Source organism: Amyelois transitella, chromosome 4, assembly GCF_032362555.1.
Source record: "Amyelois transitella isolate CPQ chromosome 4, ilAmyTran1.1, whole genome shotgun sequence".
In the NCBI taxonomy this organism is placed as follows: domain Eukaryota; kingdom Metazoa; phylum Arthropoda; class Insecta; order Lepidoptera; family Pyralidae; genus Amyelois; species Amyelois transitella.
The window spans coordinates 1,481,620-1,505,701 of NC_083507.1; the positions used below are offsets into that span (position 1 = coordinate 1,481,620).

Below are 24,082 nucleotides of genomic sequence, written 5' to 3' on the forward strand. Positions count from 1 at the left end.
AGCATTACCTAATATTGACGGAAACGTAACTCCATTCATTGTTTATTAGTGTGAGGAAGAGAAATCGTAATTATTGCATTTAATACAGATTCTAGGGTGTCATATTAGTTTAAGTGAAAATTAGTACGAATAAAATATTGATACAAAATCTTAGAACACTCTAGTTATATAAAGTTATGTCGGTAGTACTAGTACACCTATGTACAGTTGTCTCGAACATTCGATAGAATTGACAAAAGCCGATGATATTAAAAGCTGATAGAGTTACATCGAGAACGAAGTGCTACAACGATCGCTTGGCAAAATATGAGAACACCTTTTATGAAATTCCATAAGATGTTTGAGTACAAGATATTATGTTTATGACACTTTTTTGCTAAGAACAGTACTAACAGGTACATAAAAATAGAACTAAAAAGGTCTGACATGGTATATTCACCAATTACAAAACAGCTTTATACTTCAACCGGCATAGTTCCTTTACATATATAAAAAAATGTTTCGATCTTTTATTAAGGACATTATATTATAAATCGTTTTGGAAATATTTAGTTCAATTTACTTTAGTTTAGTTATCTTTCCATTATATCTGCACATCTGTAAATCATTCAGTAATCTGAGTTATGTCAATAAAAATCTATGTTTTGGATCTCTGTTTTGCCAAGCTCAAGCTGAATGTTAAATAACACTACACTCATTTGGTACATTACCCGTCCCAGCCTAGCAGCCGGTACCTGCGCACAATGCTCACAGTTTATACATACATACGTACATATTTTCCCGTCTATATCCCTTGCGGGGTAGACAGAGCCAACAGTCTTTAAGACTGATAGGCCACGTTTAGCTTTTTGGCTTGATGCTAAAATTGAGATTCAAATAGTGACAGTTGCTAGCCTATCGCCTATAAGAATTCCAAGTTTATAAGCCTATCCATTAATCGCCTTTTACGTCATCCATGGGAAAGAGAAGGAGTGGTCCTATTCTTTATTTTTATTGGTGCCGGGAACCACACGGTTTATACATAGTTCTGATTATAACCTAATTTGTCCAACGTAAGTTGTAAAATTGACTCTCCGTCCTAGTCACGAGCCTCGAATTACCCAACTCTAAATTTAAGATTCCATGTCTCTATGTCCGGTCTTTGGATGGTTCTACGAATGAATACTAAGCTGAACATGATGAATACGACGCTGAAAAAATCGTTTACCCTATCACGGTTCTACATTTATCACCACAATGTATAATACTTATGGGTTACAGAGCATTGGTGAACGAAAGGGAGTCAAAAGTTCTGGGATCAATCAATCAATCATTAACCATGTCTTAACTTACAAATGTTTATAAAAAATAAATTCTAGCATCGCCTGATACAGGAAACATCTTTAAAAAATCTGCTCTTGTTTTTCTGAATATAGGGTCGGGTAGGCCAGTCACTCCGCTATGATCAAAAATTATCTACTTCCGAAACGTGGTCATAGGTGGACATCCGCAGAGACATTCAGGGCGAACGACAAGAGGATTTTCATTGCCTGTTAAAAACTAGAGTAATAATTGGATAAGCCCGCATTTGTAATCTACTTCTTTAGTGAACAATGAATCATTTACTTACTTCCTCTCTTACTTACTAGAGAAGATAAAAAGCCACAAATCTATACTAATATTATAAAGCTGAAGAGTTTGTTTGTTTGAACGTGCTAATCTCAGGAACTACTGGGTCGAATTGAAAAATTCTTATTGTGTTGAATAGACCATTTATCGAGGAAGGCTTTAGGCTATATAACATCACACTGCAACTATTAGGAGCGAAGAAATAATGGAAAATATGAAAAAAAAAAATCGGGAAAAATTATTCATCCTTGAGGGCTTCAATGATACATACATACATACATATGATCACGTCTATATCCCTAGCGGGGTAGACAGAGCCACCAGTCTTGAAAAGACTGATAGGCCACGCTCAGCTGTTTGGCTTAGTGATAGAATTGAGATTCAAATAGTGACAGGTTGCTAGCCCATCGCCTAAAAGAGGAATCCCAAGTTTATAAGCCTATCCCTTACTCGCCTTTTACGACATCCGTGGGAAAGAGATGGAGTGGTCCTATTCTTTTTTGTAATGGTGCCGGGAACCACACGGCAATGATGCCTAAAATAACTATTCCGCGCGGACGAAGTCGCGGGCACAGCTTGTCTATGACACGTACCGTGTGTCTGTGAGCCATTGGTGGAACGCGTTGGCGTGTTTGGCAAACTCCTTGCGCAGCTTGTCGTTCTCCTCCTGACGCTGGGCCTCCTTCGTCAGCTCGATGTCGCGATCAGCTAAAATAATACATTTAATTGTTTATGTCACATTATCTTATTTTGTCTTTATTTATTTGACGAAAATATTCGTATGAAAATCATAAGTTTTACATTCATTCATGTTTTTAAATGTAGACAATGTGAATTCGTCCACGATTTACATTTAAGAGATTTGTAAATTGACGTCCGGTGAAAATGCTGCAGTGTAGTGTGTTTCGCCGCTTTTTATCCACATGTGCTTTGGAAGCGGTAGTAGTTATAATTAGATTTTAGTGATGTGACGTCAATAAGTGATACCTTGTATCCAATTTAGAAAATGAACCTATTCTATTCTTTGTTAAAAAAAATTAATAATTGGTTGATACCAACAGCTGTTTTATATTAGTTGTACGTGTGTTCATGATATAAATGAAAGAAGTAAGTTTATGATATAAATGTTCGAATGCGTATATTTAAAAGCGAAATACACTGATCATGTAATCTTAAAAACTACTGAGTTAAAATTAGGAACATGGTGAAATTTGGAAGAAGGGTAGATTGTCACTAGAAAACTTTCGCTAAAGTAAGTAAAGATTTCTGGAAATTACCGCGGCAACGGGAGCTGACGGAATTTTTCGTTTTAGAAAAATTATTATTTCTGAATTTCACATATTATATGAATATAGTGTCTGCAAAGTATGTGTCGTAGTTTTTGAGTTTACATACATAAAATCACGCCTCTTACCCGGAGGGGTAGGCAGAGACTACCTCTTTCCACTTGCCACGATCTCTGCATATTTCCTTCGCTTCATCCACATAATACATACATATAGTCACGTCTATATCCCTGACGGGGTAGACAGAGCCAATAGTCCCGAAAAGACTGAATGGCCACGTTCAGCTGCTCGGCTTAATGATGGAATCGAGATCCAAATAGTGACAGGGTGCTAGCCCATCGCCCAAAAAAAAGGATCGCAATTTTATAAGCCTATCCCTTAGTCGCCTTTTACGACATCCATGGGAAAGAGATGGAGTGGTCCCATTCTTTTTTGTATTGGTGCCGGGAACCACACGGCACATCATAATACATAATAATTGTGATACGCACTGATGATCTTGCGCAGGTTCCTCCAGGTCTCCACCAGCGCCTCCATGGTGAACCAGGTGTACGGGTTGGCGCCCACGTTGAACGACTTGATTTGCTCGTCCAGCTCCGCCAACGCTTCGAAGTCGCTGTGGGCCGATGTCAGCGATGCCTGCGCGGGAAAGGTAATATGTTCAGATTCAAAAACTACTACAAAAGTATTTATTTATTTATAAGGGAGATTAATACAAATATAGCATTGGTATTACAACCTTTAAAAACATAAAGTCATTCATAAATGTCAACTTATAGCATTAAGATGTGAGACATGAGAATCGAAGTACAGTATAGTACAATACAGTACAGTAAGTAAAGTACAGTACAATTATAAAACAAATCATCCTTTCTAATGCAGTTTACACCATACGGTAAGTAAACGAGTCTGAATAAATTTTACCATTAGAACGCCTACGTATTTAATTAAGCACGTTTCTGGAAACAAAATTTGAGAAATAAAGACTTTTAATACTCAAACGTTTTGAACTTACGTATCTACGAATTTCACTATCTACGAATTGGATATCTGAGTTGAGAGGCTAGAAAGTCTAGTCTTGGTTCCTTCATCAATGTTACATATAAGTTACTAGCTGTGCCCGCGACTATATTTGAATAGTGGAATAGTTATTTTGGGCGTCATTCCTCAAGGGTGAATAATTTTCTTCGTTTTTTTTCACATTTTATTCATTATTTCTTCGCTCTATCAATCAATCAATCGCTCTTAATTGTTGTTGTAGTTGCAGCGTGATGTTACATAGCCTAAAGACTTCCCCGTAATAAATAGTCTATTCAACACAAAAATAATTTTGCAATCGAACCAGTAGTTCAAACTAACATACAAACAAACTCTTCAGCTTTATAATATTAGTATAGATAAGAGATTCTTGTATGACAACGTGGTGCGGGCCCATTTTTTACACCGCATTTTCCCTTTATTATTCTACCACAAAAGTATGTAAATTCCAAAAACCAAACTTATATAATTCCTTCTGTCAACCCACCTGGAACTGCTGGTGAGCGTCTCTCAGAGCTCTGATCTCCTCAATAGAGTTGCAGCGCACTGGATCCGTCAGATCTTCCTCGGCGTTCTCGAACCACGAGTTGAATGCTGATGCCTGTGGGGGGCAAACATTGGTGGATTAAATTTGACGTGACCAGCTTTTGAATAGGCTTCCGGATAAATCTACAATAATTTATTCACAGTATGTATGCACTTAAGCATTTGGTTCAATGTTTTTTTTAACTAGTGTAATAGGCGTTCTCGAAAATTTTATTTTTTAAACTGTTTTTTATCAGAGAAATGTATATTTTAAAAGCTAATGATTGTAAAACTTGCTGTTGGTCATACAAATATATAAAATAAAATAAAATAAATAAATAAAGACGACGAGAGCTCATGTAGAAATCGCCTGCTGTGTGGTGTCAAACTTCAGACCTTGTCACACCTGCATGTTGGATTAGCATTTCGACACATGTGGCTTCATATACATACATAATAATCATTAAAATTAATGGAGTTACAATGGAGTTAATTGTTACAGCCACATGACAAGCTTTGAATATAATTGAGAAAAAGATATCAGTCACGAGACAACAGCAATTTGACGGCCTCTATGGCACAGCGGTAATACGCTTGTCTGTGACATTGGAGGTCCCGGGTTCGAATCCTGGCCAGGGCATAATGAGAAACGAACTTTCACTGATTGTCCTGGATCTTGGATGCTTATCTATCTAAGTATTTATAAAATGTAGCATCGTTGAGTTAGTACCTCGTAACACAAGTCTCGAACTTACATCGAGGCTAACTCAATCTGTGTAAAAAAAAATTATACATATAAACCTTCCTCTTGAATCACTCTACCTGTTACAAAAAACCGCATCAAAATCCGTTGCGTAATTTTAAAGATTTAAGCATACAGACAAACAGATTAAAATAACGACTTTGTTTTATACTATGTAGTGATTGTATGAGAGTGACCTTCTTGGCGAATGTGAGGTAGAGCTCCTCGATCTGGCGGAACTGGTCCTGCAGCTGCAGCAGCCGCTTCTTGCGCGCGTCGGAGTCGGCCAGCAGCCGCTGCCAGCGCGCGATCACGTCGGCGTGCCGCCGCGCGATGGCGGCCGCCTGCTCGTGGTGCGCCGCCACCAGCTGCTCCTTCAGCGCCGTGATGTTCTGGATGCCCTCGTGCTCGAACGCGGCGAGACCTGTTTGGGAGTCGCGATTTAATGTTTGTTTCGGTTACTAATTTGGCTGTTGTAACTAGCAACGTTTATTTTAGTATTTTAAATAAGAAATGTTTTGTACAATGGCAACATTGCCTTTTCTCTTGCTTATTCAGGTTTTTGTGTAGAATACACGTTTAATGGAAGCCCAGTTTTTTTTACCGGCGCCATAAAAATAATGTACAGTTCAAGAAGATTAGCCACACTTGGTAACTAAAGCAATGGTTAAAGGATTCTCGTCTCTGTCTCACCCAATTCAGGGTTCATGGTCAAAGGCATACCCCGGGCTCCTCTCCAGAGTGGTGAGGATGCAACCGGGACTAAAAGCCAGGTGGAAGATCATCACCTGCGTCGAACGTCTCCTGCTTGGTGAGCAGCGTCTGCACGGTGGAGAGGTCGCGGCCGAACTCGTCCGACCTCACGTGGGTCTCCTTGTCCGCGATCCAGGACTCCACCACGTCCGCCTTCCACAGCAGCTGCAGGTAGGCCGAGTTGTCCACGAGGGCGGCTTTGCGACGGGCCGCCAGGCCGGTCAGCTTCTCCAGTTTTGACTAGGAACAGAAAGAAGAATGTCAATGTGAGAAAAGGTATAAGGTTACTCGGAGACTTTCTTTCAGAAGGTCAGGTTAACAGTACCCAAAAGAAGTATGCAGGGATCGTGGCAATTGTAAAGATGGGGTCTCTGCTTACCCCTCCGAGAAAGAGGTGTATGTGTGTGATTTATGTATGTATGTATGTTCCATTTGGTAAAGGATGTCAGATGGGAGTCGCTTCATGTAAAAACTTGACTCACCCAATCCAGGATCATAGTGCATCCCCGACTGACATTCTCCAGAGAAGTGAAAAAGCAATCGCAACTAAGACCAGGAGGAAGTCATTTAATATCCTCCTCCATGCCCTTTACTTCCATCAGGGCAGTCGAAATGTTCACGCTTCTGCATTTTCCTCTCCACAGTCTACAGCGTTGCTGCTGTACAGCTGCATTCAACCAACATCTGGTGCTGGCTACCTGCAGCGCCCCCATGCGGTGGGCCAGCGCCTCGGAGTGCAGGTTGCCGGCGGCCAGCAGCCGGTCGGCGGCGGCCGCGAGGTCCCGCACGCGCTCCCCGCGCGCGCCCAGCTCGGCCTCCAGCGCCTCGTGCTTCTTCAGCAGGCCCTGCACCGCGGCCATGCTGTCGCCGCACTCGCTCACCACCACCAGCTGCTGCTTCTCGCTGTGGGGGACGGTGATGTTATTGCAGAATAGACACCATGATCAAATGCTCAATGGAAACGAATAATTTAGGAATGAGATACTAACGCAAATGCATAACTCTTACGGTGTAGATAGAGGCAACAGTCACGAAAAGAAAGGCCACGTTCGGCTGTATGGTTTAATGATAGAATTGAGATTCAAATACTAACAGGTTGCCTGCCCATCGCCTAAAAAATCCCAAGTTTTCTTAACTTTTACCTTGATTGACTTTTACAATTTACACAGAAAGAGAAGCATGCTGTGTGGTTCCCGGCACCAATAGAAAAAAGATAGGACCACTCCATCTCTTCCCCATAGATATCGTAAAAGGCGGCTTAGGTATATAGGATAGGTGATTATATGTATTTATGTATGTATAGAGAAGCATCTGGAAGACACCATATTTTTTTCTTCCCTTCCAAACAAGCTTAAAAGATGCAGTATGCAAACATAACATTCCAGAGCGTATCCGCGATCGTTTGACTTTTGCAGGCAGTAATAGTACGAGTAAACCTTCTTTTTCAAAAGAACTTCACATCAATCTGCCAACTAACCTGATCCAGGCCTCCTCCTCGTCCAGTTTGGCTAGGAACTGCTGGTACGCCAGTGACTGCTGCAGCTTGGCGCCCCTCTCTGCTGCTAGAGCTTGGAGTTCGGACCACGCCTGTAGAACAACGGAAAAATTGTTATATTCACAGTAAACACATAACGTGAAGTCCAGAGTAAATACAGTTAAAAATAAAATTTATAAAAAAAAACTAACAAACTAAAATTTTACATGTTATTTTTCTTTCTTTTTCCTTTTTACTTCAAATTCCGTATACACGTCTGTATCCCCAACGAAGTCGACAGCTAAACAGTTTAAAAAAACTGAAAGGACTAAAAAGTTTTCATTATTTTCTCTTTTCCTTTATCAATTTAAACTATTGTAAAAAGCAGTTTTCAAATTGGTGATTTATGAAGAAAGGTCACAGGTCGTTAGTGCGAGTTTTACTCGAGCAAACGCGTCGATGATGTTAACGCGAATTTGTATGTGATTTAATCAGAGCCACCTCGACGGAAATTACCGAGCCACATGCGGTCTTAGTAACCTGTGTTAATGGTCTATCGATTTGCAAAGATATTAGCCACACAGCGAAATTCGACCAGTGTAAACGCCTCTAAGACAATTTGCAAAGAGACTAATCACACGGCGAAAGTCGATCCGCGTAAACGCCTCTAAGACAATTTGCAAAGAGACTAATCACACGGCGAAAGTCGATCCGCGTAAACGCCTCTAAGACAATTTGCAAAGAGACTAATCACATGGCGAAAATCGACCCGTGTAAACGCCTCTAAGACAATTTGCGGAGACACTAGCCACATGGCGAAAATCGACCCGTGTAAACGCCTCTAAGACAATTTGCGGAGACACTAGCCACATGGCGAAAATCGACCCGTGTTAACGCCTCTAAGGCAAATTGCGAAGACACTAGCCACATGGCGAAAATCGACCCGTGTAAACGCCTCTAAGGCAAATTGCGAAGACACTAGCCACATGGCGAAAATCGACCCGTGTAAACGCCTCTAAGACAATTTGCGGAGACACTAGCCACATGGCGAAAATCGACCCGTGTAAACGCCTCTAAGACAATTTGCGGAGACACTAGCCACATGGCGAAAATCGACCCGTGTTAACGCCTCTAAGGCAAATTGCGAAGACACTAGCCACATGGCGAAAATCGACCCGTGTTAACGCCTCTAAGGCAAATTGCGGAGACACTAGCCACATGGCGAAAATCGACCCGTGTTAACGCCTCTAAGGCAAATTGCGAAGACACTAGCCACATGGCGAAAATCGACCCGTGTAAACGCCTCTAAGGCAAATTGCGAAGACACTAGCCACATGGCGAAAATCGACCCGTGTAAACGCCTCTAAGGCAAATTGCGAAGACACTAGCCACATGGCGAAAATCGACCCGTGTTAACGCCTCTAAGGCAAATTGCGAAGACACTAGCCACATGGCGAAAATCGACCCGTGTTAACGCCTCTAAGGCAAATTGCGAAGACACTAGCCACATGGCGAAAATCGACCCGTGTAAACGCCTCTAAGGCAAATTGCGAAGACACTAGCCACATGGCGAAAATCGACCCGTGTTAACGCCTCTAAGGCAAATTGCGAAGACACTAGCCACATGGCGAAAATCGACCCGTGTAAACGCCTCTAAGACAATTTGCGAAGAAACTAGCGTCATGGCGAAAATTGACCCGTGTAAACGCCTCTAAGGCAATTTGCAAAGATACTTCCCACACGGCGAAAATCAACCCTTATAAACGCATCTAAGGCAATTTGCGAAGACACTAGCGTTATGGCGAAAATTGACCCGTGTAAACGCGACTAAGACAATTCGCGAAGTGACTTACCACAAGGCGAAAATCAACTCTTATAAAACGCCTCTAAGACAATTTGCAAAGTGACTAGCCTCACGGCGAAAATCGACCCGTGTAAACCCCTCTTTACCTGCGAGAGTGCCTTCAGCCTCTGCTCGATCTCCGGCACGCCAAGATTGGACACGTCCATCAGTTTTTCACCAGCCTCCTGCACGGCCTGTATGGCGGGCTCGTGGCTGGCCAGCTCGGCTTCCAAGCGCTTGTGCTTCTTCAGAAGGTTCTGGACGCCGGTCAGGTCGCGACCGTAGTCGTCGGAGGCGACGAGGAGTTTCTTCTCCCTGTTGAAAAAATATATATACGTTAAATAAACTTATATACCGCTTGAAATTCAAAATTGAAATTCACAATTCGAAATTTTTATTCATTATTATAAAACTGTTTATATCACTTAATAATTGTCATCTTTTGGTTTCAACATTGGTTGACGTCAAATAAATCGTGAGAGCGTCGGTAGTCGAATCGGTAAGGTGCCCGGTTAAAATGTCTGATGCTCATAAAAGGAACAGGTTCAAATCCCACCTCGACCTCGATATGTATCCATGACTATTTTCGAAGTTATGTACATTAGTTTGAAAACTAACCGGTGCTCTTACGGTGAGGAAGAACATCGTGAAGAAACCTGCACACTCAGGCAACTGGTTGTTTAACCATGATCGATCCTATACGGGTAAGGTTCCCATGAAAAGGGTGGCGGAAGTCAGACGGGAGTCGCTTCGTGAAATAACCTGATTCACCCAATCCAGGATCCTTCATTAAGAATAAAATTGAGAATCCTTGGTTAAAGAGTAGCCTGGCGCAGCGGGGGCTGGCCAGCGCACGCGCACGCGCTCGAAGCGCTCGTTGATGGAGACGAGCTTGTTATTGTTGTGTTAACGTCAGAGACACGGGTATGACAACACTGACTTGATCCAGGACTCCTCGTCCGCGATGTCCCGGAAGAACTGGTGCAGCGTGTTGGCCTCGTGCAGGCGCGCGCGGCGGTGGCTGGCCAGGTTGCGCACGCGCTCGAAGCGCTCGTTGATGGCGGCGCGCCGCGCGCCGATGCCCGCCGTGTCGAACTGCCCGCTCGCCACCAGCGCGTCCGCTTGGGCGTTCATGTCTAGAGTAACAATAATAAAAAAATATTATAATGGCTACTCAAATGAGGCATTTCATGTCTTATCATTATACAAGGTGACATTGAAAACAACTGCATCCTTTTAAACATAGACTATACCCATGCTTCTAAGCCGTTTGAGCCAATTTTTATTTAAATTAAACGTCATCATTTTCACATTTAAAATACCCTCAAAAACTACGTCACACGCTTTAATACCTACATACCAATACTACAAAAAGAAATTAAAACTAAACATGTAAATAAATGTCTGAAAAATAAATTATTTTTCTAGTATCAAGATTAAGTAAAGTACGGAATTGTCGAGATCGCTCAGCTGAATGAATTATGTCGTTGACTTCTGAATCTTACGCGTCGCTTTTCCGCCGGCCGGGGTGATATGACGTATTTAGGATCGTGGATTTTGATACTTTTATTTATTTTTTTCGTACTTTCTGAAATATGAACCGATAATTTTCTTTCAACGTTTTTAAATATCCTTTAGATGAGTACACTTAAAAGTTAAATTTATGCAGTTGAATTAAAAGTCACCCTGTATATATATATAAAATTCTTGTGTCACAATGTTCATACTCCTCTGAAACAGCTTGACCGATTCTCATGAAATTTTGTGAGCATATTGAGTAGGTCCGAGAACCGGCCTACATCTATTTTTCATACCCCTTAGTGATAAGGGTTCTCCGCCCTTAACATTTTTTTTACTAGAAATAACCTAAAAATGATTTATATGGCAAAACAACTTTTGCCGGGACATCTAGTATATATAAAAATGTTTCAAAGTATTAACGAGATTTCACAAGCACATTTTAATGTGTGCACTTCAAAACAATCTCCGCCTTGGAAATCTTTCGCTCTCCCTCTGTCATATCTGTCTTTCTATTCCATCCTACAATTTCATACTTCGGGCCCCGACATCCTCATCCCAACATCCCTCCCTCTTCTTAGTCGGATCTCCGTTTGGCGGCGCCAAAACAATATTCCCACGACTTACCGTTGATTCTGTCCTCGTGCGCCGCAATATCAGCCTCCACGAGGTCATGCTTCTTCATGAGATTCTGAACGGACGCGAGGTCTTTGCCGGAGTCTTCCGACGTCAGCAGCGTCTCCACCTGGCGGACAAATTGATAATAATTAATTTGGCTGGTTTTAAATTGTGTGTTGCAAAATTTTTATTGTGTATTTCTTCGTTCATTATATAAGTGTATGTGATGAACACGATATGATGAACGAAAGCTGTTTTTTTTTTTCAAATTATTATACTGTTATTATTAATTTCCGAGTACATTTTTGTGGGATTTATCGGCTCTGTATACTTATTTATGCACATTGCACATTGTTTATTACTGTTATTATGTATAGTGAATAAAGCTTTTATCTGTCTATCTAATTTATGTTACTGAATATGCAATCATTTTCACAAAAAAAATAGCTTTCTACTAGACTAATGGAATAACATTTTTATTTTCATCTCTTATCTTTATTTGCTTACTTTCTCTGATTGGCCTAAGCCTTTATAGAGCAAGAGCCCGTGAACGCCAGACATACCTTATTTTGTAAAAGCTGAAAGTTTCTGTAAATATGCCTCTAGTACAGGTAGGAACGATCCCCACCTATGGTACTCAGGCAGTGGTTGCTTTGGCAGGTAGCAGGTAATAAAGGTGTACTTTTTTCAACCTGAAATACGTTAATTTGTAAAGCTCAATTTTTTGATATTTTATCCGTAATAATACACAAACTCGCGTTACTCATTGCCAGACACGTACTATGGTTGCAACCCCTTGCCAGACACCCCTAAACTATAATATTTTGTAACTCTACTTACGTCATTTTGTAAAATCTGAATTTAATACATATTTTTTGGGGAATTATTCAAACAAAGTTTCTGAAGTAGCCAGACAGTTTTGAAGGTTCTATTATCCTGCCAGACGCATTGGAGTGAGCAAAAGATGCAAGAGTGCGCAGTATATGTAGTAACTGGAGCGAGTGGGACAGAGTGTTCGGTTTCTTGCGACGTTTCATTGCGCATCAGCTGTCGTTTATTTTAGGGATGTGACCTGATGAATCAATCCTCAAAAATTCTATATTTTTCCAAAATGTTTTTTTCACTGTAAGTATAAATCAAATTCATAAAAAACAAGACAAATGTTAGAATTAACGATCTTTTTATCAAATTCTTTTAACAAATCAGGTAGAAAACAAAACATTTATTTTCAAATCTTTTTTAATCAAAAACAATAAGATAATTTGACTTAAAGTTCCCAATGATTAATACCTTACCTTTTTAAAAACAACAATCTACCGGGATCCAAGCGGTTCCGCTCATCATTTGCTATGTTTCCAGCAACTGAAAACAGGCGCTCACAAGGAACGGATGATGCCACAATAGTCATATACGTCATGGCTATTGATGGTTTTTTAGCTCGTGCCAGTAATGTATAGGATCATATTTCAGGTCCACGACTGCCTGTGATAAATAATGTTTAAGTTCGTCATTTAAACCCTAAGTTTCCTGTGCAAGTGCATTATACATAGAAAGTTGCTTTTTGACAAGCAACTTGTGGAAATCCCATATTCCTTTATTCAAAGTAATAGATTAATTTCTGTTGTCTGTGGTTGCTAAGTATGTTTGGGATGTAAATTAAACAATTTTAAACCATAACGATATGTATGTTAAGCTTAAAATCGAGTTTTAAGTTGTCTCGGACGGTCGGCCCAAATGTGCGCCACAGCAGATTACGGTGGTGGCGCATATAGGTTAAAGAATATGATTATAATTTATAAACGTAACAAGTTTATTGATGAGAAGTGAGGCGAAGGAGACTACACATACAGCCATCTTGCGAGGTTTTGAGTAATCAACCGGCAGCACTCTTGTAATACGGCCCTTCAATTAATTGTATGGTTTAAACCAAAACAGAAAAAATCGTATCTCGATTTATGTCTGAGATCGATTCACGAGATCGATTTAATGTATACGATCGATTAAAAAGATCGATTTTTTCGCTCCAAATAATCGATTTTTCGATTAATCGATCTTAGATCGCCATCCCTAGTTTATTTTGTATTGTTCAACGGACGGTTATATACGCATAGTAAACTGTCCCACTCGCTCCAGTTACTACATATACTCCGCACTCTTGCATCTTTTGCTCACTCCAATGCGTCTGGCAGGATAATAGAACCTTCAAAAATGTCTGGCTACTTCAGAAACTTTGTTTGAATAATTCCCCAAAAAATATGTATTAAATTCAGATTTTACAAAATGACGTAAGTAGAGTTACAAAATATTATAGTTTAGGGATGTCTGGCAAGGGGTTGCAACCATAGTACGTGTCTGGCAATGAGTAACGCGAGTTTGTGTATTATTACGGATAAAATATCAAAAAATTGAGCTTTACAAATTAACGAACTTCAGGTTGAAAAAAGTATACCTTTATTACCTGCTACCTGCCAAAGCAACCACTGCCTGAGTACCATAGGTGGGGATCGTTCCTACCTGTACTAGAGGCATATTTACAGAAACTTTCAGCTTTTACAAAATAAGGTATGTCTGGCGTTCACGGGCTCTTGGGCTATTAATGTTTATCTAGAAAAGTATTAATCACAAAAAAATAACAGTATCGTTGAGTTAGTATCACGCACGTATCACAGTCACGAACTTACTTCGAGGCCAACTGTAACATTCTGTGTAATTTGTCCCGTATTTATTATTTTTATACATACATACGTCATTTTTATACATAGTCACGTCTATATCGCTTGCGGTAGACAGAGCCAACAGTCTCAAAAAGACTAAATAGCCGCCAAATAGGGATTCAAATAGTGACAGGTGGCTAGCCTATCGCCTAAAAAAGAATCCCAAGTTTATACGCCTATCCCTTAGTCGCCTTTTACGACATCCATGGAAAAGAGATGGAGTGATCCTATTATTTTTTGTATTGGTGACGGGAACCACTCGGCCTAGCTGATACGAATATAACATGAAACTTAGTTTCCGAGTATGTAATCGATAATAAAAATCGATAAGATAAAATAAAGAATAATCTAAATGTCAATTGAACGGTTACCTCCCCCAGCCAGAAGTCCAGGTCCTTGACAGCAGCGATGTAAGTGCGCTGCTTGTTGGCCTCCTTCAGCTTGAGAGACTTCTCGGTCGTCTTCTGAGTGAGGAACTCCCATTGGTCGGCGATGGACGCGAGCCGAGCCTGAATTTAAATTTACAAATTTTTATAACAACTATAATCATAAACAGATCTATAATAGTTCAGTTACTAATGAATAGACAGACATACATACATACATATGGTCACGTCTATATCCCTTGCGGGGTAGACAGAGCCAACAGTCTTGTAAAGACTACGTGCAGTTGTTTGGCTCAATGATAGAATTGAGATTCAAATAGTGACAGTTTTCTAGCCCATCGCCTTAAAGAAGAATCCCAAATTTATAAGCCCAACCCTTAGTCGCCTTTCACGACATTCATGGGAAACAGATGGAAGTTGTCCTATTTTATTTTTATCTATTAATGCCGGGAACCACACGGCACTTATTTATTTATTTATATCGTCATGTTAACCTGCACAGCATCCTCGCTGCCGCTGCACTGCCCCCGCTGGACCAAGTTACCGCCCATTGCCAAAACGGACTGGATGCGTTCGGCGTTAGCGGCCAATTCCGCTTCGAAAGCTTGGTGCTTCTGGTGTTTCGACTGGATGTTGGCAGGGTCCTGGACGAAACGGTCAAATAAAATATTTACATGCTAAAACGGGTGACGATAAACATAAAAAGTAAATTGAAATATGTTTGAATGTATTTATTATTGAACATAAGATTTAGGAGTTTTAGGATTATAACTGCAAATTTTATATTTATTACCAACATAATGTTACTGAATCTATGGTGAACGATGTGTATACCTGTAATTGGTGTTTTCACAAGAACAATATGTAAGTGTGTCCCTGTCATTGCCCTGTCGCGGGCAACACCTAGTTTTCTCAGTTCGCTAGTTTTTCAGATAAAATGTACCTCCCTCAACGTAAATAATTTTAAATACAATAACATCTACATAGAGAATATGAATTCCCATTTGCGATTCCCAATTGCACAATCATATCAGATTCCCTGAAGTTCCTCCTCCATGCTCATCACTCTTATTTATTTAATTAAAACTTGATTGCAAAAAAATATATACAAAGGGTGCCGTTTGGCATTCTCAATAACTGTAACTTTTTTATAATCTTTACATACATATTTTCTCATCATACATCTTCGACGATTACAGGGTATTATTCCTTTTTTATTTTTACATCTAAATTCAAGAAAATACTCTAAACATAAATAAAAAACGTGTATAGATAACATGCATAACAAACCTTGTAGCTCTCTTCGGTGGCCAACTGCAGTTTCTCAGCGATCCAGTTCTCCATTTCGTCGGCATCGCGAGAGAACTGTTGCAGTGTTTGTTCGTCACCGAGTCTGCAAAGAAGATACACATACATACATATAATCACGTCAATATCCTTTGCGGGGTAGACAGAGCCAACAGTCTGGAAAAGACTGATTGCCACGCTCACCTGTTTGGCTTGATGATAGAATTGAGATTCAAATATTGACAGGTTGCTAGCCCTAAAAGGAGAATCCCAAGTTTATAAGCCTATCCCTTAGTCGCCTTTTACGACATCCATTGGAAAGAGATGGAGTGGTCCTATTCTTTTTGTTTCATTGGTGCCGGGAACCACATGGCAAAGAAGATGGACATTATAATAGCTGCTACATATAACCCATAAGGAAAACGAGTCATTTCCGGTCATTGGTTAAATGAGATAGCGAACGATTATTGGTGAATGTTAATGTGGCGTGTTCATTGGTCAATGTTGTCTTTGGTCAAACAAATAGTGGACTGTTATTGGTGAAATTTTATTCAACGGTCTCCAGACAAATTGCACGTTGTCTATGGTTAAATAGCGTGAATTTTCAGTCACATCGATAATCGGATTCCAATGACTGACTAAGAAATTTGACATAAGCATTATTCGTGACGCCATTTTACATTATAAAATCACAGTATGTACAATTCAACTAACACTATTCACATTGAGAAATGTCAAGAAATTAAAATTTCCATCATATTTTTTACGCAAATGACAATGTTTGATTAAAAAAAAGATAGTCCAAGACAATTTCTTGCAGTTACCTGGATCGTTTCTCGATAAGAGCCTCCTTGAGGTGGCGCCATCTGTCGAGCACTTGTCGTCGCTTGTCGTCGATGGGGGCAGCGGCGTAGTGGTCTGAAGCGATCAGCTGGTCGGCCAGGGTTTGAAGCTGGGCGATCTTCTCCTCCTACAATACAGAAATATACATGTTAGAGGTTTGTAAAATTAATTAAAGTTTTCTATGCGGAGCGACAAAAGAAAAAAGTTGGTCTGTTCTGGATAGCTTCACATGGAATAGTTTATCTTTTAAGTAGTGCGAGGAGTGGCTAAAGACAAAATATACTCACAATGTTAAAATCCCTCAGAGGAATTTATCAGAGTCGCGGGTATACCATATATGTAACTTCAAAACTTCGTAGAATACAGCAGACAATACTTTTGAGAGAACAGTAACATATTTTTGGGAAACATATCTCTAGCGACTGGAAGGTCCCGGATTCGGTGTCAGTCGCTTACAGAAGGTTACAGGTTCAGAACCAGTCGCTTACAGAAGGTCCCAAGTTAAGTACCAGTAGTTTACAGAAGGTCAAAGGTTCAGTACCAGTCGCTTACAGAAGGACGGTCCCAGGTTCATTCCCCGTAACTTACATGAGCATTGATAGCTTTATCGAAGTCCTCGTGCTTCTTGATGAGCTGCTCCACGTTGTCGGGCATGGCGGCGTCCGCCTGGTCCGCCTGGCTGTCGGGCGGCGACAGGAACGCCTCCCGCGCCTGCATCCAGCCCTCCGCCTGCTCGCAGTCGCGGTAGAACAGCTGCAGCTCCAGGTTCTGGTCCAGCTTGACGCGACGAGCCACCCACGCCCTGGGGAAGATGGAGACTGTTAGAATCATCCGTCAGTAAGTGGTATGGTATAAGTCGCTCACCAAAGAGTTGAAGGTCCTCAAAGCTCCTCCAAGCTCATACACAGCTGCTTTTAAACATGTTGCAACTGCTGACCAACAACTTTCTTATTTAATGTCTGATAATTCATCAGCCAACCTTCTCCAGTTCCTACCTGGCGTCGCGAATGCTGTTAATCTTCTTCTGTATTTCCTTGCGTAGTTGCCGCAATGCAGCAGGAACAGCTCAAAGTTCGGAAGGTGCCTGACTAATGAAATCTCAGTTCAATATGGTATACTCACTTCTCCAACTCCTGCCTGGCGTCACCCATGCTGTTGAGCTTCTCCTGGATTTCCTTGCGTAGTCACCGCCCTGCAGTAGGAACAGCTCCACAGTCGAAAGGTGCCTGACTAATAAGTCTCAGTTCAATATGGTATACTCACTTCTCCAACTCCTGCCTGGCGTCGCCCGTGCTGTTAACCTTCTCCTGGATTTCCTTGCGTAGTCGCCGCCCTGCAGCAGGAACAGCTCCAGGGTCAAAAGATGCCTGACTAAAAAATCTCAGTCCAATATGGTATACTCACTTCTCCAACTCCTGCCTGGCGTCGCCCATGCTGTTGAGCTTCTCCTGGATGTCGACGCTGGCGTAGTGCCCGCCCTGCAGCAGCTGCTGACCGAACAGCTCCAGAGCTTGGAAGGTACCAGCTCGGGCGTCCATCTCGGTGCGGTGCTCCTGTATTGTCAATCGATCGATTATCAAAAACGAAGACAGAAACAAGAACGTGTGTTCCATCGTTTTTTAAAGATTACATATATAAAAAGTATTATATTGCCTTGTCTAGGACGTATAAAGATTTTATAAATTTGGTCGCTATATTGTTTTTCGACTGACATTGAAAATTGACTGACAAACTAATGTACATATTCGACATTAAAACCTAATATTTTTATTGGAAACATTAATGACTGATCATCATATTTTTGTTCTCTATTTTGTCATAAATTTATCTCCCCTAAGCAGTTTAAAAGAAAATAAATAATTAAGAAACGAAAAATTTAAAAAGTAAATTAAAATATATTACAGGAATACACAAAAAACGCACATCAAAATACGAACGTCGACATAAAATACAACTGATAAAATATCGCACACACAACAAAAATATTTATATTTTAATACAGAAATATGTAATATCGACTCAAAATAAAAACAAAAGAAGGAAGAGACTTTAGATTAATAAATTATTATTTTCATGGTTAATAGAAATATTGTGTCAAGAAAAATCCTTAGTTAGCTAAATCAAATCTAAACCCATCCATAATGATTGTTAAAATCAAAATACTGTGAGTTTAAGAGGTTCTAAAAAACTAATTTAGAGCTCTGTTCAGGAATACTAACGTAAATGGACAGCAAAAACCGGCTATAGAAGCTGATAAGTGGGGACAACACTACATAGGTGTCGCAAGAGACGCCTAAAGGCGAAATCTCCATCAGTTCATAATTAAATTAACTTACACCTTAAGCGACTTTTGCTGAGAGAGCTTACTGTCAGTAGTAGTACGGGCTAGTACGGCTCGTGCGACGTCGTTTTTATCGCGCGATAAAAACAACGTCGCGCGTGCTCTTCTAGCCTCACTGGTTAGGAATCAAACGTGTCTATGCACAAGTCTGCCGTAGACAAGCCTTAGTCAAACAAAAATGCTGCTATTATAAAAACTTCTGATTTCGCTGTCCAAATACGTTCAGAGCCCATTTTGCACACCAAAACAGTGTACCACAGAGTACAGTGGCCCACACATCAAAGTATACCACAATGTTTCAAGGTGGCATACCTTTACATGTGTCCTACTGCACGTTACACACAACAACAACCGTGTAAATTAATAAATAACTGCACTTATGGTAACTATTACTAGGAGGCTGATTGCGAATTTAGGGGGGTTAGAAGTCAATAAGTATTGTGTATAATTAGATAAGTCCCTTTCAGACTATAACTATGCACCCCCACCGGATGGCCAATTGTAGTTTTATTATTAACGAGATAGCAGGACACAATTTGTTTTTGGATTTTAAGTTTAATGTTCTTGTAATAAGGTCGTTACTTTATTGAGTTTTCATTCGGTTTGATTCTGCGTCGTGGAATAATGACGAGGCGACTTACAAATGTGGTAGCACTGTAATATAGCTAGATATATTCTCTACTAAGATATAGTGACAGGAATGGAAAAGGGAATGCTTAGATGGTTGTCTAAGACTAAACAAATATACAAAGGGACTGCTGGAGTGGTCCTAGATGAACGTACCTTGATCAAATCTATGACGTTCTAGCAAAAGGTCAGGTTTAGAGTACCCGAAACCCACGAGCTAGCAGAAGAGAGTTACGAATGTGGATGACGCGAAAGAAGTGTGCAGGGATCGTGGCAAGTGGAAAGATGTCTCTGCTTACCCCTCCGGGAGAACAGGGTGATTTTTGTATGTATGTATATATATTCTCTACTACACCCCCTGTTCACGAGATCGGCTTCCTAACAGATAGTTACATAAGTGCACGTATCAGTTAAGGTTAGCGCACACATTCTGGCTCTGACCTGCGGCATTATGCCGTACCGCGCGTCTATCTCCAAGCGTTGGTTCTAGAACATTCACGCTTAGTTACTATCAACTTAGTGACTTAGTTGGGCGAGTCATTCGACTCGTAAGTTTGACCCTTGGTCAGGTCAAGCTGATCTATAAGGTTTTTTTAATCGACCTGATTTATAGTGTCCCTGGTGAGGTCGTAATAGATATTTTTGGTGGGTTCGGGTTGCTTTTGAAGCTCAGAGTAATTTAAGGGACGAACCCCTGATCAGTCATGAGGGAGAATTAATTTGAAGATGACCTGGTTTATTTATAAATGTCATGTCTATAACTTTAAAAGAATCTTTAATAATATTTCAAAGACTATTCAAGCATAAACACGTCGAACTTTCATGATGTGAGACTGACAAACAGACATGATGAAAACCCATGATGTCTTCACCTATCCATCTGTTTGGTCATATTTTTATTAACCCTCATTAAATACAAGAATAATATTACAATGACATGTATTACTAAAAGAAATGGACGCTCCACTTTACAAACAAGATCTAACTCAAAAGTAACCTAGAAACATAAATAATATGTTTATGTTACCTGGTGCCTCTCAAGCAGGGCTTCGGCGCCGGTGACGTCATTGGCGAGCTCGTCCGAGCTCACTAGCGCCATCATGGAGTTGATCCACGCCATCAGGTCGCGGTAGTCGGAGAGGAACCTGTTACGTCACAATTGATTTTCAACACATGAGTGATAATAATTTTGTTGTTGACTTCTCTGTCAAACTGGTGACAGTTTGATCCAGCGCCCAATCTCTGATGTCAGATCATCATCATCATAATCCTCACCCCTCTGGAAAGGAGCCCGGAATGCGCTTGTGACTACCTTAAGGGAACCAAACTCATATTGAATCATAGTGTTGCAATGAGTTGCCTGAATGTGCAGATTCTGATGTCAGATAAAGTCGCTAATGAAATATAAATTCTGGCCCAAGAGATATCCTACCTTCTACTTCTTCTACCTTCATGATCATTGCCAAAATAAAAAAATATTCATTAAAAAAGCTCAGTTGATCCTGGGTTGCAGTTGCCACCAGGCTTCGTTGATCTCTCGCTGCTAGCTGTATGTAGCGTCGGCGGGGTCTCTATAGCTGGTCACATACTGACCTCTGCAGGTCGTACGAGTCTAGAAGCTTCTCCTTGCGCGCGTTCGCCCTGGCTTGCAGTTGCTGCCAGGCTTCGTTGATCTCTCGCTGCTTGCTGTATGTAGCGTCGGCGGGGTCTCTATAGCTGGTCACATACTGACCTCTGCAGGTCGTACGAGTCTAGAAGCTTCTCCTTGCGAGCGTTGGCCCTGGCTTGCAGTTGCTGCCAGGCTTCGTTGATCTCTCGCTGCTTGCTGTATGTAGCGTCGGCGGAGTCTCCGTGGCTGGTCATCAGGCGGTTGGCGGTATCGTCCAGTTGACGGATCTTGTCCCCGAGTGCAGCCAAGTCGCGCTCGAGACCCTCGTGTTTACCTGTGTATAACACAAAATACCATAAATTTTAATAAATAAATCCCTTAATTAAAAAAAAAGTGCCGTGTGGTTCCCGGCACCAATACAAAAAAGAATAGGACCACTCCATCTCTTTTCCATGGATGTCGTAAAAGGCGACTAAAGGATAGGCTTACAAACTTGGGATTCTTTTTTAGGCGATGGGCTAGCAACCTGTCACTAGTTGAATATCAATTCTATCGTTAAGCCAAATAGCTGAACGTGGCCATTCAGTCTTTTCAAGACTGTTGGCTCTGTCTACCCCGCAAGGGATATAGACGTGACCATATGTATGTATGTATTTTAATAAATAAGAAGACTGGCCAAATATGAAGAGATGGTCATAATATTAAAAGGATCTACTTGAGCAGACTTGTTGAAGAAAACTTACGTTGCAAAGTCTGCACGGATCTCAAATCCTTGCCCAGGTCATCGGTGGCCAGGGCCGCCTCCTTCTCCGCGATCCAGTCCTTGGTCTCGTCGACGTCGCGGTGGAAACGCTGCACCTCATGGGCGCTACCCAGCTGGGCCGCGCGCTCGGCGGTCAGCTGTTGCAGGGAGGTCCATTTGGTGTTCAATTCCTGGGGGAAAATAAATCACAAATTGATTAATGATTACCTTCATTTGATGTAGGATAAGATGTCACGAAAGAAGAATTAGTGTGACATGAGCTTGATGACGACTGATGGTTTTGGGACGACCTCTCCTCCTTCTCTCTCTCCGTCATCTTTGCATGTAGTGTATAGTTCCTATAACTTTTACTCCTCCTCAGTGGCTCATTTCCGTCATCAGTCCACAATTGTGGTTTTCACCAAATCCAATAGCTCGCATATTATTTACACAAACATTACCAGGATTTCTTGTCTTTCGATATCGTTCACCTCGGAACTTCCTGTTAAATTTCCTTTTATCATTAATCCTCCTGGACATGATAAACAGGAAATACCCTTAAGCGTTCGGGATAAAAGATTTGGACGACACTCCACGACGGCATATCTACACAAGGCTATCACTTTCTCTGTCTACCCGGTAATGGATATAGACGTATGTGTGTACCTAAAGGGACAGTAACGACATTCAGTTGAAAGTCAAGAAAGCAAATGCTCTTGTAGCACGCCGCTTCCATGTTCCATAACCCACCTGCATCTGAGTCTTGATCTTCAACGCAGCCTCGGTCTGCCCGACCGTCATCAGCTGCACAGCGATCTCGTTCATCTCGGCCAGGCGGACCTCGTTCGCTCGCAGGTCGTTCTGGAAGTCGTCGAACTTCTTCTGCATCACCTCCACTTGCTCCAGGTCCTCGCCGACGTCTTGGACTTGCGCGTGCATTTCCTGTTGGTCAAATGTTATATATGTATGTGTTATGTAATCTCGTTTTCATCGAACTGCTTTTAATGCTGGGGATATAAATAAATATATACGGGACAAATTACACTGATTGAGTTAGCCTCGAAGTAAGTTCGAGACTTGTGTTACGAGATGCTAACTCAATGATACTATATTTTGTAATAAATACATGTTATATAGATAAACATCCAAGACCCAGGCCAATCAGAAAAAGTTATTTTCTCATCATGCCCCGATCGGGATTCGAACCCGGGACATCCAGTGTCACAGACAAGCTTACTACCACTGCGCTTACTTTAGCGATATATCATCATTCTTACCATTTGTAACAAAACTACTGGACCGATTTTGATGACATTTGGCACAGAGCAAGACAAAATCTTCAGGATAATTGAAAAGCCACACAATAGGTGGTCTATCAATATAAATATCAATATAACTGTAACGATGGTTTGGTCATGTGGAGAGGATGAATGAAAGCAGGTTGACTAAGCAGATATACAAGGAGGGTGTGGAGGGAAAGGTCAGAGTGGGAAGACCTAGACGAACGTAACTTGATCAAATTAAGGACGTCCTGGTAAAGGTTTAGGTCAAGAGTACCCTAAAACCGCCGAGCTTGCATGTAGAGAGTTATGAATGTGGATGAAGCGAAGGAAGTATGCAGAGATCGTGGCAAGTGGAAAGAGGTAGTCTCTATCTGTCTCTCCGGGAAAGAGGCGTGATTTTATATGTATATATATATGTATGTATATAACTGTAACACACCTTGTCCTTGATCCAGGTGGCCAGCTCGGCTGCCTCGCGGACCAGCACGTACGCCTTGACCGTCTCGTTCAGCTTGTTCTGCCGCTCGCGGGCCAGCCCCAGGAGGTGGTCATACTGGGCCTCGATCTGCGGGGAAACACAGGTCAAAAAATCCAAATCAATTAATCCAATTTTGATAACAACCTACCTACATATCAGTCACGTCTATATCACTCGCGTGGTGGACAGAGCCAACAGTCTCGAGTACACTGATGGGCCAAGTACAGCTGTACGGCTTAATGATGGAACAGAGATTCAAATAGTGACAGGTTGCTAGCCTATTGCGTACAAGAAGAATAATCATCCCAAGCATATTTGCCTATCCCAAGCATATAAGCCTTTTCCTTGGTCACCTTTTACGACATCC

General features: G+C 41.3%; 1 protein-coding gene across 1 annotated transcript in view; it reads right to left on the reverse strand.

The window, feature by feature from the left end:
• LOC106130938 (spectrin alpha chain) overlaps positions 1-24,082 on the reverse strand; it is a 52,956-nt gene that overhangs the window by 4,794 nt on the left and 24,080 nt on the right. Inside the window, exons 20-41 of the mRNA XM_060954585.1 lie at positions 23,677-23,802; positions 22,705-22,896; positions 21,956-22,145; positions 21,336-21,546; positions 20,631-20,748; positions 18,040-18,188; positions 17,224-17,437; positions 16,617-16,762; positions 15,796-15,898; positions 15,000-15,149; positions 14,491-14,628; positions 11,415-11,532; positions 10,210-10,405; positions 9,377-9,584; positions 7,430-7,539; positions 6,651-6,855; positions 5,988-6,192; positions 5,397-5,623; positions 4,420-4,533; positions 3,386-3,533; positions 2,202-2,316; positions 711-734 (exon numbers count right to left, since the gene is read on the reverse strand). Of these exons, the coding sequence (XP_060810568.1) occupies positions 711-734; positions 2,202-2,316; positions 3,386-3,533; positions 4,420-4,533; positions 5,397-5,623; positions 5,988-6,192; positions 6,651-6,855; positions 7,430-7,539; positions 9,377-9,584; positions 10,210-10,405; positions 11,415-11,532; positions 14,491-14,628; positions 15,000-15,149; positions 15,796-15,898; positions 16,617-16,762; positions 17,224-17,437; positions 18,040-18,188; positions 20,631-20,748; positions 21,336-21,546; positions 21,956-22,145; positions 22,705-22,896; positions 23,677-23,802 (3,407 nt within the window). The remainder of the gene's footprint in view (positions 1-710; positions 735-2,201; positions 2,317-3,385; positions 3,534-4,419; positions 4,534-5,396; positions 5,624-5,987; positions 6,193-6,650; positions 6,856-7,429; positions 7,540-9,376; positions 9,585-10,209; positions 10,406-11,414; positions 11,533-14,490; positions 14,629-14,999; positions 15,150-15,795; positions 15,899-16,616; positions 16,763-17,223; positions 17,438-18,039; positions 18,189-20,630; positions 20,749-21,335; positions 21,547-21,955; positions 22,146-22,704; positions 22,897-23,676; positions 23,803-24,082) is intronic.